At 40.4% G+C, this 16032-nt stretch overlaps 1 protein-coding gene across 7 annotated transcripts in view; it reads right to left on the reverse strand.

Annotated features, from left to right (window-relative positions):
* RAB3B (RAB3B, member RAS oncogene family) overlaps nt 1-16032 on the reverse strand; it is a 50788-nt gene that overhangs the window by 27923 nt on the left and 6833 nt on the right. For 3 of the 7 annotated variants that reach the window (XR_015273884.1, XM_086842155.1, XM_086842156.1), the window contains one exon: nt 12262-12489. Coding sequence is in view for 6 of the 7 variants with exons in the window: in XM_086842155.1 (XP_086698281.1) it covers nt 12262-12489 (228 nt within the window). In the remaining variant the exon portion in view is untranslated. Of the gene's footprint in view, nt 1-2457; nt 2668-3756; nt 3817-12261; nt 12490-14801; nt 14897-16032 lie in introns of those variants that run through there. The other 4 variants (XM_086842152.1, XM_086842157.1, XM_086842153.1 and 1 more) reach the window with 3 other exon arrangements.

Here is a 16032-nt window from a genome sequence, read left to right on the forward strand (position 1 = left end):
TCAGCATCAAAGCAAAACCACATTTTGCACCGAGTGCCCAGCTAGACAGTCCCACTTCATTACCTTCCCACTGAGTTCCTGCTGGCTACCTGCAGGTAAATCCAGCCTGTATTTAATCTCTAATTTTGAAGGGATATTTCTTGTTTATTTCCGTACTGGCCTTGACTGCAATATTTCATACGCAGGTACCTGCTGTGCTACCAATCTGAAAACTGACTTCCCACAGAAATCTGTCAGAAGTTCTTCACAGCATCAGGAAGGCACCTGAGCACAGCAATACAGATACCTGGTGGAGGCATTCCCTCTGCTGCCCTGATCCAGTTAACCAGCAATCACATTACCTTGCTCCTTCAATACCTCGGGGCTCACTTCAGTTCACTTTGTCTCTCTGGCACTATTATATCTGCTGCTGTAAGATCCTCTCCAAAAGACAGCTTGATTTGAAAAAGGCTTAAACATATTTAACTCCTATTTCACCACTGGAAACATACCTTTGGTCAAAATACATCAGGAGTGATCACTGCAGCACTTACAATTAACAACTGGATGCAAGGCTTCCAGTGAACCATCTGAATGGAGGTAGGATAAAGTAGTCAACAAGTACATCAGTAATCTGTCAGTTTTGAACTGCTGCAGTCATCAAAGGCAAAACATGCACACACATAAAAACATTCTGCACTGATAAACTAACAACAAATAACTTCCCTGTAGTTTCCACGAAAAAAAGCATCCCTTTTCTTTAGTAATTTCTTGCACTCTTCTCACCACACCTATAGGAACTTTCAATAGTACCATCAAATCAATATGGATATGCAATCTGCATGTATTTAACTTCAAAAACAGTATTACTAACAGCTTTCTACAAGATAAATGTTTCATGTTATCAAAATAATTCATAAGGCATATTGACTTTCATGACTCCTTGCTACTTCCAAAATTCTGTTCTCTGACAGAGACAATCAAGAAAAATGTCTAAATAGGTTCATCACAGTCTTCTGTTCTTTAGAAAACCCCATACTTTGCAATGTCACTTTGAAGGAGGAATTCTGCACAAGCAGAGCTGGAAAACTGAATTATATTACAAGCTGAAAAAGCAGAAAGCATGCTGCCATTCATTTTAGTCACTTCCAAGCAATTTCATTTGAATCTGCTGAAGGCAAATTTCGGCATAAAGTATGAAAGCTCAAGATCATCTAGTTACTAAGATGAATGCCTGTTAAGTCTTCAGTTGGGCCTATTGCCTTCATTTATAAAAACACAATTTCTCCTCCAACAACAGAATTAGCATAAGTGTGTTTACAGTCCTGCTCACAGGATCTGCCAGCCACATCTCCTTTCTTCATTTCAATCTGAGATTGACGTCAGCAACATTCACAACCTTTTGAGAACTCATTCTCCACTTTCTACTTAGTTTGATGTTTCAGAACATTTCTATGACTCACAAAATTTGCTGTTTGCAGCTTCAGGGCAAAAAGACGGAAAGAAATCCAAAGGGGGAAAAAAAATTGCATTTAGTGTAGTAAAATAATAGTAAGGAAGAAGAGACAGATAAAATATAGTCAGGTGCTATTTCTGGCAACAGTTGTTTAGTAAAGGAAGCACAATTTTCTCTTTCATTACACAACAGAACAAAGAAACACAATTTTCTGTCCCATTCATTACTCAGAGTGAATGAAGAGCTCAATCATAAGAGCAAAGTTAAACTTACAGGATTTTTGCAGCTACCTGTGGGAACTGAGTGACACTTTGGGACTGGCAAAGCTGAGAACCAAGGCACCAAGACTCCCAAGAAAGGACATTTCTTTACACAGGACACACTCCTGACTCTGGAAGAGAACTTCTCTGGGGTCAGAAGGCCCTGCTAGAAACTGCTCCAAATTCAAAGGGTCACCTGTACTGGGCAGAACTGTGATACTCAGGAAGGGCCCATTTTTTAGGAGTAGGAAGCAATCACCAATGCCAGTGCAGATTTCATTCCTGAAAACCCTGCCCCTTCCTCTGCACACACACAGGTGCTCCACATCCTTTGGATGAAGGGAAGACCAATTCATTTGGGGGACTGGGTTCCTGACTGCAGGAATTGCTTCCCCTCACAGGGAGAGAACCACTGGAAAGCTTCCATTCTTTCAGCTGACAGATTCTAGTTCCAGTCCTGTGTCTCTGCCAAGTCCTTCTCTGTGAAAAAATGAACTATCCCTCTTGCTCTGAAGAGAGAACATTGGTTATATGAATCCCTCAAGCCTTGACACACTGTCAAACCAATACTCTTATTGTTATTAATCAAGAATTTAATACATGAGATCTTAAAATTAATATGTCTTGGGAATATTTTGATTTAAAAAATGAAGATCCAATGAGTCACAGCTGCAAAAGTCACTCAGCATCTCCCTTTGAGAGATTATTTTGAACAAGCACTTTATTGAGCAGACAGATTTTAGCAGAACACAGCAGACTCACCTGTGGCATGAGGGCAATTAAACCTTTATCATTTTTTTTAAATATCCATAAAATAAGTAGACAAGAAGTGAAAGATCTACTTCTCCTATTTCCTGATAACAGTCCCAGAACAGTTAGCAAATCTGATAGTCTGGATTTATTCTCGGCTTCCTTCCCAAAAAATACAGTAAGAAAATAAATCAGTGCTACAATTCTTCTTAGCCACATACGCTGTAGTTTAAAAAAAAAAGAAAAAGGAGAGAAAAGATAAAGAGGGCTATTGCATGGATTCTGACATTATAGACAGCAAAACAAATACCACCTCCTCTCTGCCTTTGTATTAGGTGATAAAAAGGAGTTTGATTGTATATCGGGTTTTTGATTGGGTTGTTGGTTCTTTTTTTTAAGTCTGTATTTTTTTAATCATCAAACTGACTGCACTGTCTCTCATAGCTATAGGGTAATACAACATTACTTGGAGGATGCATTCTCAGGCAGAATAAACAGCTGCCATTCCAGGGAAAACTCTGAAGATTCCAGCTGGAGTAAAAGGGATGCACATGTTTGATACTTTCAGGACCAGAGTGAATAAACACCTTGCACGCAGTTAATGGAAGATAAAGCTATTCATTTCCTTCTGTTTGAGCACCAGGGATCTGTAAACACTAAGGCAGGTGGCTACCTTGCCATCACTTAGCAACACCAGGTTTTGACACACAACTGCTTCCTGGTCTCCCAGCCAGGCAGGCAAGGGAGGATTCCCACAGCCCCTGCTGCAGATGGGAGAACTGACAAATCACTTTGAGCCACTGCTATACGGACACAAAGGTGCTGCTGTGTCCAACTTTCAGCCAGATTCTGCAAGGTCCACTCACTCAGGTGAAATTTTGTGTCAAAGCAGTAAATATCCTGTAGACCAAGACCACTTCCAGATTTAGGTGAAAGATTATTGAAATCAAAGTTTTGCCATGACAATGGTGTATTTTTACTGTATTTGTTCCCTTTAGATTTCTTGCAGTATTTTGAATACTAAGTAGCTCCTATCCATATTTATATTAGAATTTTAGCAGAAAAACTGAAATAATTTCAGACATTTCCAAGACTTTGGAATGGTAGCCACAGCTCTGAACATGCTACTGTGGCATATGCAACTCAGAATAGAAAGTACATCACAGAGGAGGACTTCATGCAGATGCTTCACTTGCAAGAATTTGCTTTGCCCTAAAATCATTAACCAGTGCAAGTGGAAGGAAATTATTATTCTTATACTTCCAATCTCCCAAAAATTCAAGAGGGACTAAGCAGTTCTCACAGATTTACCTCATTTGTTTGCAGTAGTGACTCTTTCTGCATGCTATTTCCAAGGTGAAGGGCATCCTTCTAAAAGAGAAGATCATTTTAGCTAGGATAAGACACCTTAAACAGGTGGTTTTGGATGGTGGATTTGCAACAGTTGCCTAATTATACCACAGCAGTCAGAAGGAGCATCAGTACAGAAATACTGGTCATCTGAAGCTCTAAGTTCCCATAATCAGCCAACCCATTCAAGTCTCTTCTATGCTTCACTCTCACATTTAGGAAAACAACCTAGGGAGGGGGCTTGGTGAGGAAGGGTGTATAAAAACAGGCTGAAGAGTTTTGCCAAATGCATACCCCCTTCCACATCTCAGGCACCTCCCAGAAAGGCTGGAATCCACCTGGAGTTCACATAGACTGACACTTCTGAGAGCAATTCCACCTCTCCAGCCCTCTGGGGTTGCTGCTCAGGGCCACTCCTTGCTGCTTGCAAGCCAGAGTTTACAGCACTGCTCTTTGGTGCTGTTTTCCACTGTAATTAATGCATTCACTAAAGACACTGGGATTTTTCTTTCCAAGTTCTACACAAGTCTTGCCCCAGTTTTCACTGCGCTCTCTTGCTCCCTCCAGGACACATCAGCATTGCACAGTGGAGTTGTCTGCACAGAGCCCACCTGCCAGAGCCAGGACTCCAGAGGTGGAAGGGGCACAGCAGAGTCAGCTGAAGCTGTGCTTTAGCTAAACCAGGCTTGTTGCAAGCCCCATTCTGCTGCACTGAGCACAATCTTCTCTTTCAGACAGCCTCCCCTCAGTGTCTCACTACACTGCCTTCACAGTAGCAGCCCTCACAGCACTGGTGGTTCTACAACCCAGTGAGGGCCAAGAGAGGCTAACAGAAGCATAGAAGTTATTATGTCCATCATTCCACTCTCATACAGGAAAGACTTGAAAAAATGCATTCATTAATTACACCCTTGCACACTGTAAATTTCCAGTGTTATTATTCTATGTAATTAAGTGATGCACCTGTGTGCTTTACCACAGTCAGAGTATTACTTCTGCAAAAAGCAAACAAGAATTCCTCGCTTTTCCCCAGCTCTACTTGCTCACTCTTAGGCACAACTCCATGATTTTAAATGTTGTTATAACAGTACTCTGCAAGAACTCACCTTGCAGTTAGTGTAAAAGTGCTTGCAAAGGTGCTCTCTAACCTCTCCAAGAGCAAGCCAGGGTGCACAACAGAGACAAGAGAAAACGATGGGAAAAGTGGCGCAACCTTACAGAAATGTGTGTAATGTGAGGTTAAACTGCAGAGCAAGAAAGCAATTTAGCACTTGGTGGTAATTCCAATGAAAACAAAATTTTCAGCCTTTTAGAGTTAAAAAAAAAAAAAAAAATCCAAAACACATTTGATGGGAGTTATTTCTCTTTTTTCCCTCAAAAAAAAAAGAGACTTGCAGTCCTTGGTAAAGGACTTCATCTGGACTTATCAAAGCTGATTCATGCCAGTCTACCACAATTTGGCACTTGGAGCTCTTGCTTCCTTTCACAACTGGGCAGGCCTGGTGCCCACTGGCAGCCAGCAGAGCAGGATGCAGTTACCATGGCACTGGAACACGCAGCAACTTCACAACTGCCATGGCAGCAGCGCCGACCGAGGGACCCACGGAGGGCAAGCAGCAGGTGAATCTTTGAGTAAGCACATGCAAAAGCAAAAACAGCAGTAGGGTGAGTGTTCTGCCTCGTAAACATCCTGTGCACAGGTCCCCTGTATGTTCTGTTTTATTGCTCTGGCTGAAAGGAAAGCAGAGGGACAGTAAAATCTGGTAGCACCAGGAGCATACATGCACACATGGATCCACACACACTGCTCTCTCGCCATGACTTTACCCTCTAGCACTGCTGCAGATCTCTGGATCAGTTTGTCAGAGTGACAAAACAGCCAGAATCTGGCTGAGAAAATACCACCATCCAGCCTTCTTTGAGTAATACACAAAGTTTAATCACTTGAGTCATATCACATGAAGGTACTTCAGTTAATGAAGCACAGCAGCTCATAACAGTGTTCATCTGCTGCACTTACACCTGCTCCCCCCAAGTTTCAAACACTCCTGCCACCTCCTGTTTCAGTTTCTAACACAAATTAGTAGTGAAGCAGTGAGTATCTGATTTGCACAGAAATGGATCCAAAGCAGAATTGGCAATACTAGAGGAATTTTCAAACAAGATGCAAGTGCACAACAGAAGCACAGGATGCCATGTGTGAGCTGAGCAGGGATGTGTGCACGTGGGACTGGCAGCTCCATATGGATGGAAGAACATCTTAGCAATGCTGCAAGCCCAAACTGTGGCAGAAGCAGAGGAGGATACACTGGGATGCTTAGGGTGCACTTCTGGGCTGCAGTGGAGAGACCCCCTGGCCATAAAATACAAGGTACTATGCTGCTATTGGAAGATACATTTCACCCCAAACAGGATTTACATTTCCTACTTTGTCACCCTCATTAGTGTTTGCTGGGCAGCCAGAAGAGCTCACCAGAAATCTGGGTTGAGATCAGAGTCACCTGGTAAACATTACATTGTTCTGCACATGGAAAAACCTAACCAGCAAACCAGAGGCCTCCCAGCTCTCCACACTGCAGGAATGTGCTGCCTTTTTGTCCAGTTTCTGGTACTTCTCACCAATGTTTCCTTCTGTCTGCAGAATCAAATGCCTCCAAATGCAACAGAAAACAGTAATTCAGTGCTTATCTCTGGAGCCCAGTTCATGCTGTAACATGAATCAGGATGATGTTGAACAGCTGGACAACAGAAAATAAATCATAAAGTTCACACTGATAAATTCCTAGTTACTCCAGTTGTGCTATAGGGTACAATTTTGGGGGGGGTTTGGATTCCCTTTTTTAATTCTAAAATCAGCCATTCAAGTACTCAAGTGTTGCATAAACATGACACTGCAGTAGACAACACAATGCATGAAAGTTATAAATATGAGTAAGCACAGTAGTTACATTTTTTCATCTGACCAAATGTGACACAGTTTAAGTACATGCTCACTTGAGACAAACACTATGAGAACTCATAAATTCCACCCACTGTTATCTCATAACTGATCACAGTGCCACCCAGCATATTTAAATATAGAATATACCCAGTCATTATGCAGAAGATAAAATTGTGAAAGAAATTATAATAATTATTCTCATTTATGATTTAAATATAATTTATATATTATAAAATAATAAATAATTATAAAAATTATAATAAGGGTTATTCTGATGAGACAAGGACAACACAAAACGGTTTCAAGGCACATGAGTCTAAGATCTTATATAGAATGATGACAAAATATCTATCCTGAATTTCTGGTAAAAGGCATTAAATGCAAAACGTTGGGAGGTCGGCAATTCATTTGTCCTCTCAAACCTTAACTGCCTCACTACATCAAGTGAATAATTTCCCTTGAAATTTCCCATGTACAGCTTTTCCTCTACTGGACAAACAGTCAGCATTGGCTCATTTTCGCTAGGAAAGGTCCAAACCTTTGAACTACCAACAGCTCTTTATCAACAAACACACACTTGCCACTGCCCCTGGATACAGCCTGGTACCTCTGAACACAACAGGTTTCATTTTACTGGAGATGTACAAAACAAGGCCTCCAAGGGCTCAGTAACTCTGCAAAGATGGAGCACAAAGAGAGATACCACACTTTGCAGTGAGAGCAAATCCAGTATTGTCAGCAGGGATAACTGCGGGGGTATCAGTGTGCTTAGACTGAAGTAGAATTTGGCCTTCACTGTAATGCAGAGTTATAATGAGATAACAAAGAGACTGAGGTGATTAACTATAAACAGAAATAAATCCTCCGTGTCAATTGACTGCAAACACAGCAATGCCCTGCTCAGCAAGCTTAGGCTGTTCAATAAATTCAACAGTGAGTGGGGGGTAAGTGACCCATAAGGGTCTTTTTTGTCAAGTTTTTATTTCTCTCCTTTGTATCACCCTTGCAATTCAAATCTTAAAGCCCATTCAGAATGGCATGAGCACCAAGTTCTTCTCAAAGCAGAAGTATTATTACTTGAGATATAACCAGGACCTTGGAATTGAATTACAGACACTGTTATTGCATCTCTTCTCCAGTCAAATATTCTGCATTGTATTTTAGCATGAGAAGCAGTGCTTTACATCCACTCACCCACAATGATTTTCATTCTTGGGACCGAGCAAGTCCTTAATGCTGCAAATAAAATGAAATCCTTGACTCCCTTACAAGGATCAACCTGTTCTTTTCACTATCATGAATTTCTCCATTTTAATTCTTCATCTAAACAGCAAATCAGAGGATTTCACAACTGTGAGCCTGTAAAAGCAGAATCAGGCCCATTAGTGCTTTAGAGACACCCATCACTATCACATCTATACATTTAATTACTGAACCTTATTATCTCTTTTTTTAGAAACAAGTTTTGTGCAAGCATTCAAGCCTGAAGTCAGTGCTTGCAAGGAACTTGGCAAAACCACGACAGGAATAGGATGCCTTGGGAATACACGACTCTCTCATCTGAAATGCATAATTAGCTTTTGGTTAAGTGTGCAATTAACATTAAAATTTACAATCAAATATGATGGTGTTCTAATTTTACCTCCTGTAAATACAAAAAAATAAAATAAAAAAAAATAACTCAGTTGCCAGTGTTACTTCCTTAAACACCTTCCCTAAGAGGCGAGCTGCTCAAGATCATCCTGTCATCCAGGTGATGCCTGATACAAAAAGCTTTTAAAAACACTGTGTATTTGCCTTCTGGACGGCTACCACAGCAGGAGGGTTATTTTGGTTTACACTTTTCTGTTTTGTGTGGTAACTGCCACTCAATATAATTAGCAGTTGTCATATTTCTGTTTTTAAAGATCCAAAAAACCCAGAGCAATGTTGCTTTGTACCCTCTCCCCAGCTGTGCCTGAGAGCTGTAACACATTTCAGACATCCACTACAGCTAATCCCACACCCCAACAGGTTTCAGCAGTTAAGACACCGAGACATTTTTGTAAATGAGAAGAAAAAAACCTTCATCCTAGCAGTTTCATTCTGATAAACAGCTCCTTAAAAGAAAAATCATACTGCAGCCTAAATATACTGCCTGTCTGAACATCACAGCCTTTCTACCTTTTAATCTGAAGTTAAATTTAATCTCTTGCTTTTTACAAGAGGGGTGGAAAGTAGTTTCAACTGTAACATCAGCTGCCAAACCCTGTATTTAGTTATGTTTATTATTAATCACATCAATGTTGAGAGTCCCTTGTGCAGGGTGCTGCACAAAAGTATAATGGAAATGTAACCAAATTCCTCACACAAAGTATGTATTGGGTGGTGTGCAAGTGTTTGGGACTGGACCCTGCCAATGATTTTCTATTAGTTAATTTATGTGACTGTACAAAGAGTTCATGTAATGAACCCAAACTGGGCCAGCAGGAAGGGCCAGAGGCTGCCCCTCAGCAGCTCCCCTCAATGCCACATTGCTCAGGAGTTCTGCTGTCATTTTCAGCACCATTATCCCTCACCAGCAATGCACAGAAGAGAGAAAAAGAAATTTCACCTTGCTCTTACCTAAAACTGAAATCACTTTTATTCATTCACCCTGCTTCCATCTGGATCTGGACAAAGTGGCCCTCTCTAGCTGCTAGGCAACCTGAAGTCTGCATTAAGTATTAACTGTTTGCATTTGCTAAGAATATAATAATGTTACCTTTGAGATTTATTTATAATAAAAAACCGTACCTAGCTGAAAATATAATCATTTTTCTCCAGCAAACAGTAATTAGCAACTCTGGGAATAAAAAAATTGGTCAAGAAATGCAGAGAGATTATAAATTGGCTCCTTACATCCCAATCATAAGAAATATGCTTTATATGAAAGTATTATCACAGATGGCAGTGTCATAAAAAAAAAATCAAATCAAAGAATTGCATTTATGTAGATATATAAATATCTATATAACATATTAATATAATTATGCAAATAATGTTTTTAATTAGATATTAAATTGCTACACCTCATCCAACTACAAAATTAATGTTCTCAATAAAGTTAATTTATTCTATTAACACAACACCACCATTCCTAAACAAGATAGAAAATATTTGAAATTAAAACACAGTCAACTGATCTTGGAGCTCTTTAAAGAAAGGGGGAAAAAAGGACAACAAAATGTTATTTCATAAACCACTCTCTGAACCATTTTACTGTTTCCATATGCAGCAGCAGTGCTGTCATTCTACCTTAAAAACATCATGAATATCTCTATGTCCTGCTCCTCTCAAGCTAAAGAGCTATTCCTTTCAAGTTTTTTCAAAGCAGATCATTTCCCAGACTGCTTAGTCACAAGCACAACCGATTATTAAAATATCAATTTGGGTGATTGAGGTGTTAATGTCAACAAAGCAAGAGGCCCATTAATGACACCAAAATCAAACGGAGGAGCACTTGCTTCTGAACATCCCATGTGACAGCTTGTCAAATCCTGATTTGCAAAACACAGACTTCCTCAAACTCAGCACAAACACAAATGCAAGATCTCTGGCTTTAAAATGCTCATCAACTTCTGCTAGAAAAACAAAACCAGGAGTCATACCAGAGAGGCATTCACTGACAAGCTGTCTGTCTTTACATGCAGCTGCTTGGCCTTGAAGCAGCGTGAATTATTCTGAGCTTTAACACAAAGGACTCTGCAGCTGGGTCCTGCACCCAAATTCTGTTCTGCTGTTTAACACAAGCAACAGGTAATGTAAAGAAAGTCCCACTGATAACAAAACTCTCTGGATCACAGCACTGCAGTAATAACTTCCCTCTCACCTTGAGACAGAACACAGAACAAGGTATTTGGCACAGCCCTTGGGCACCTCCAGTCTGCCACAGCCATGCTCCCTTCAGAGCTCCACAAGCACCCCTGAACTGAAAAAACCCTGGGTCTGTGGACAACATCAGAGGTTCCTAGAAGTGCTTTTCTCTGGATTTTAGAAAAATATTTGAAGTGGTTATGTCAAACACTTTTACCTTCTTCACTTAATTTCACATTAAACCTGATTCAGATAAGGCTTAATGCCAAGCTTAGGGGAAGCACAATGGAAAAAATGTCAACATAAATGGAAAATTGTAAGTCAGAGCAAAAGGTTCAATGGAGCCACAGAGCCACACACTCACAGAAACTCAAGAGCAATTGTAAATAATTTTAAAAAGTAATTGGAAGATAGGTTGGTATGAAAACTCCTTCTTCCTACACATAAAAGCCGAGCCCGTAGTTTTAGTATGCTAATGGAGCCTGGAGAACACATTGAAATGACAAATGTAATCTCAGGACAGGCAGGAGACAAGCAAGTTCAAATACTGTGGTTTTGATAGAGGCACACTGTGTTTTTGTTAAGGTCCTTGAATCATGATTCATGTCAGGGATCCATGCAAAAAGAGAGAAGAACAGAACACAAGTTACTCTGAAAACTGTCCAACACTTAGGTGTACCTTTTATTAAAAATAAATGTTAAATCAACAGTGATGTTGGCAACTCCAATATTACAGGTCCTAGGGATAGCACCCTCTGAGGAATCACCTGACATCTCTTTTTATAAGAAGTTTAAGGTTATCAAAGCCTTTTTTTGCCCCATAGCCCTCTAACAGATTTAATTAAGATTATTTCTTAATACACTTTAATCACAGTATCTTTGAGAAAAACTCTAATATTTTAAGATGTTTTCTGTCTTGCTTTTAAACAACTTCTTAGAAAATTTCACATTCCAAAATTCAGAAAGACCAACTAAATGGAAATCATCTTTAGTTGCCTACAGGGCCTGAAGTAAGAACATTTTTATTGCCAAAACCCTGAATTAAATTAATCCATTTCATATCAGGTGGCCTACCTTAGTTTCAATGTCAGGATTTTACAACATGAAAAGGATCTTTTATTAAATAATTTGTTGTACATTGTACCCAGCAACACAGAAATAAAATGAATCATGTAATTGTAGCACAAAAAAAAAAAAGCACCTCATTTTAGATTCTCACTATTCAAGATCCCCACAATAATAAAAAACCCAGATGTGATTACTGTAATTTTACATTAAAATGCAATTATTAAAGAATTATAAATTATAATTATAATGTAAATCAATTAGAAGATTAAGCTCTTAGATGGGGCAGAAATTGAGTAGAAATGGGCTGCTGAGCAGGTACATGAGTTACAGGAAGATACACGTATGTTATGTAGAGGCCATAAAATGATAGTATGAGTTGTGTGTAGAGTTCACTCAAATGTAGAGCAGCTGCTTCGAGCACATCAGGACCCTCACCAGCTGAGTGAGACAGTAACACAAAGAAAACTCAGTTTACTGCAGGGACACAAAGATCCAGCCACACAGAACTTACAAACAACCAAAATCTACACCAATCCAAAAATCTATTTCCAAACAAACTGTTTTTTACCATCACACCTTTGCTGGGATTAATATAAAGCATCTTTGAAAATGCTGGCACTTACCCAAATCTGCAGCTTCACCCTCTTGTCATTCCTGTAAACTGTTTTCACCTTGAAGTCGATTCCCACTGTGCTCACAAAGGCTGGAGTGAAGGTGTCGTCGGCGTATCTGAAGAGGAAGGATGTTTTACCCACACTGCTGTTGCCAATGATCAGAAGCTTGAACATGTAATCAAAATTTTGGTCTGAAGTATCTTTCTGCCTGAATCTGGCATCTGTTACTGAAGCCATCTAAGGAAATGACAAACATGGAAAAAGAACAGATTTAAGAGCAGTTCAGCATTTGTTTTCCTTAACTGTGTACCATATGTTTAGGTTATCTCTCCACTTTCTAATGTCATAAGCACTGTATCTGCTGACTAAAGAGGAGCACACTCTGAAGTCTTGTTTTAAATCCTGGCTTTAAAAGTGTAGTGTTCACTCATGCTGGTAAGACTTCCAAACCCAAGAAATACACCTGTTGCACTGCTTTGTGTTTAACAGAATAACAGATGGCTATTGCAGATTGTTCAAATACTCCTGGGGAAACAGCATTCTTTACTCCAGTGGCAGGGTGCCACTTCTGTTGCTCCAATAAACTGCAACCAAGAACTAAAATCTTTGACAGTGCATCCAACCATGCAATTCATCAAGCAGCTTCCAAGGTAAATAAACCTAAATAATTGCTTTTACTTCTTCTATGGAAAATTCACATTTCTAGTGCATGCACCACCAGCATTTTATCCTTAGAAAAGTTCCATCCTGAACAGTTACAGAAGGAAAAAAAGGCATTGGTAGAAGATGAAAAAAAACGGGAATTTCAGCTGGAAACTTTGAATCCACCCTACACCTATCTACTCCTAAGACTGCAATAGGAATAAACAGCACTGCATAAAATGTGAGGGCTCCTTAGGGGTGCAGACAGCATTTGGAATGGATAAATTATCCCTTTTTGATTCAGAATCAATAAAAAACAACAGCAGACTATGAATCACTAGAGCAGCTAGGGCTGCTCATGGCCCTTAATGTGTGCAGCTCAGACACTTGGTGGAAGGAGGTATGACTCTGACTTTTCATCTCTGGTTGTACAGAACACAACTACACAAGCCAAATTACAACAGAGGAGGAAAAAGAAACTTTACCTTTTAACAGATATACCACACTTTTAATCTTTCATGCTGTTTGAAAGAGTACATCAAATAAGCAAAGGTCTTGGCTCCTTATAACCAGTCACAGAGCTGGCAAATGGGAGCAATGACAACACAGGTCTAATTAGCAGCTACTCATTCAAACCAGGGCCTGGGCTATTTGTGTGCAGAGTCAGAGGGGACTGAGCAGTGACAGAAGTCTCTCCTTCACCCAGCATCCAGAGAAGTTAATTTTCTCAACTCAAATTCATAGGCACCTTTGGGAACAAAACTCATTCCAATATCTACTCTCAGATTTCCAATATTTATTCTCTATTTGTGCCCAAATACCTTCCTTCTTCCTTCTTCCCACCTGCACACAGGATTTCACCCATTCACTGAAAAAAACCAGCAACAACACCCCACAAACTCAAACAAAACCAAAAAAACAGCTCAAAATCCACAACTATATAACAAAATGCTATCCCAAGGCAGTTTATATAGGGATGAGATAATTTAACTTAAATTTCCTACAGAGGGGGAACAAACCAAAAGCAACCTACTTTGAACTTCAGTACAATATGCACAATGGTTTATCTCTGATTAAACATGTGCAACTTTCTCACACAGAAAAGGACTGGTGCAGCAGACATTTTGTTCACAGATTGCATTCACAAGGGCAGTTTCTGAAGAAATTTATCAGTAGCTCAATAGTGAGCAGCTGCACTGAAAGCATTAAAATCTTCCCATAAGTATTTCTCTGTAGAATACAGTAAAATTCTGATAGACTCTCTTCTGAACTTCAGATGCTCTTCAGTAAGGCTACAGTCCTTTGCAAGCACTCCAGAAAACACAAGCACAAATTTACTTCTCATTAGTGTATCAGAAAACAGCTCTTCTACCCATGTGTTGTGATTCACAGCAGGAATTTCTAAAATGAAGAATTCAACATCTAACTAACTTCCATTCAGACACTCAGGCCAATGCACTCACTGCCTCCTTATCCTCAGAAATCTCAGCTATCTCAGCTGCAAAAATTATTAATCAGGTGACTAGTTGATTTGTACCATCACTGCACTGGACAACAGAAAATTTTCTATTTGAGTAATTTATCTTCCCCATACACAGTATAATCTCCACAAATGCCACTGACAACACTTGTGCACTTGCTAAAGAAAAAAAAAATTAAATCTCTACTTCTCCATTCCACACACACAGGCTTGAAATAGTGAAAAACCTTCATCACTTGAAGCCTGGTCTTTTAAAGATTCAGAGGCAGACCTTTAACGAAGATGTATTGCACTGATCACACAGGAATCAGTATCTTCTTTCAACCCCTGCCTTCCCAGAACCCATCCACACACTCCAAGCTGATCTTCCAACTGAAGCACTGCCGCCTCTATTAACCCTCTAAGATTGCTCTAATCAGAATTGTACCTGGCTACAAATGTGACTTTCAGATCTCAGCTGAAAAAGCAATTACAGAATGTGGCCAGCTTGAGCAGCTTTGTTAGAAGCACAACACAGTGAATAAGATCAAATGATACTTGCCCAGAACGTGGGGCTGTTGTCATAGAAGCACAACCGTTGCTGGCCTCTGTGCTGGCTGAAGATGCTGCAGGTCAGCACCTTGAATCACCAGAGGCAGTCAGAGCACAAAAATTTTAAAGAAAAATTTCTCCATCCCCTTGCTTAAGCTGGACTTTTCCCTTTCCCCTCTAGTGAATGGAGTGAAACTGAAAGGAGTTTCATACTAATTTCTGATTATCTCTTTGATGGCAGATCATTACTGAAGCTGTGCTCCACCAGCACTTGGGCTGGAAGTGTTCACAGGGCTGCCCTGAATTTGTGCTTGAATCCCAAAGCCAGGGAACAGCAGACCTCACTCCTGGTCCTCCTCCCCGCCCTTTCTCTTCCCCACCTGTTGTCTCACTCCTGCTCCAAGCACTCCCTAAGCATGTCAGCCTTGAGGACCCTGCAGAGGGCTGGTTCAGAGAACAGAGAGATCCTAGTTAAAAATAAGCCCTGCTACAGCTTCTCCTGTTTTTCAGGGCTGATTGTAAAGTTGGTTCAGTTCCTGATCCTGCATGGCTGAGGGAGCCAAGCAGAGGGGACAGAGCAGTGGGAAGTGGCAGCAGTTGCTATGCTACTGAGAGAAAGGTCCACAAAATCACATCTCCTGCAGGCCCTCTGCACCTGGAGGAGATTCTGCAGCAGAGGGAAATGAAGACAACACGCTGAGGTCAGGCAGCTCCTGTCCAAATCACCTGAAGGCTCACACAGCCATTGCTCCCAGGGGATTGTCCTCCCTCCTTGGTCCAAGGCCACATAGCTGGTAGTGTAACCCCTGCTCCCTGAGCACACAGCCACAGATGCTCATTTAGGATGGCTCCAAATAGAGCAGCATCTCTGCTGTTTCACACAAACACACAGCCCAAGGAGGGTTCTGTTACAGGAGACCACGTCAAATACAGCTGGCACACAGAGGGCAAAGGAGAAGCTCATGACTGTTTCCATTTTGACTGTCTTAGACTAATCCTCAATAAAATACTTATACAGGAAAGATTTTGCTACAGGACATAAAACCCACTACACAAGAGAAGGAAAAGCTGCCAATCAGATTGTCCTTGAGATCACTTCAGCATGAGACCTTGCATCATTTAGTTCT

The sequence above is a fragment of the Cyanistes caeruleus genome, chromosome 9 (genome assembly GCF_971803275.1).
Source record: "Cyanistes caeruleus chromosome 9, bCyaCae1.hap1.1, whole genome shotgun sequence".
Lineage (NCBI taxonomy): Eukaryota > Metazoa > Chordata > Aves > Passeriformes > Paridae > Cyanistes > Cyanistes caeruleus.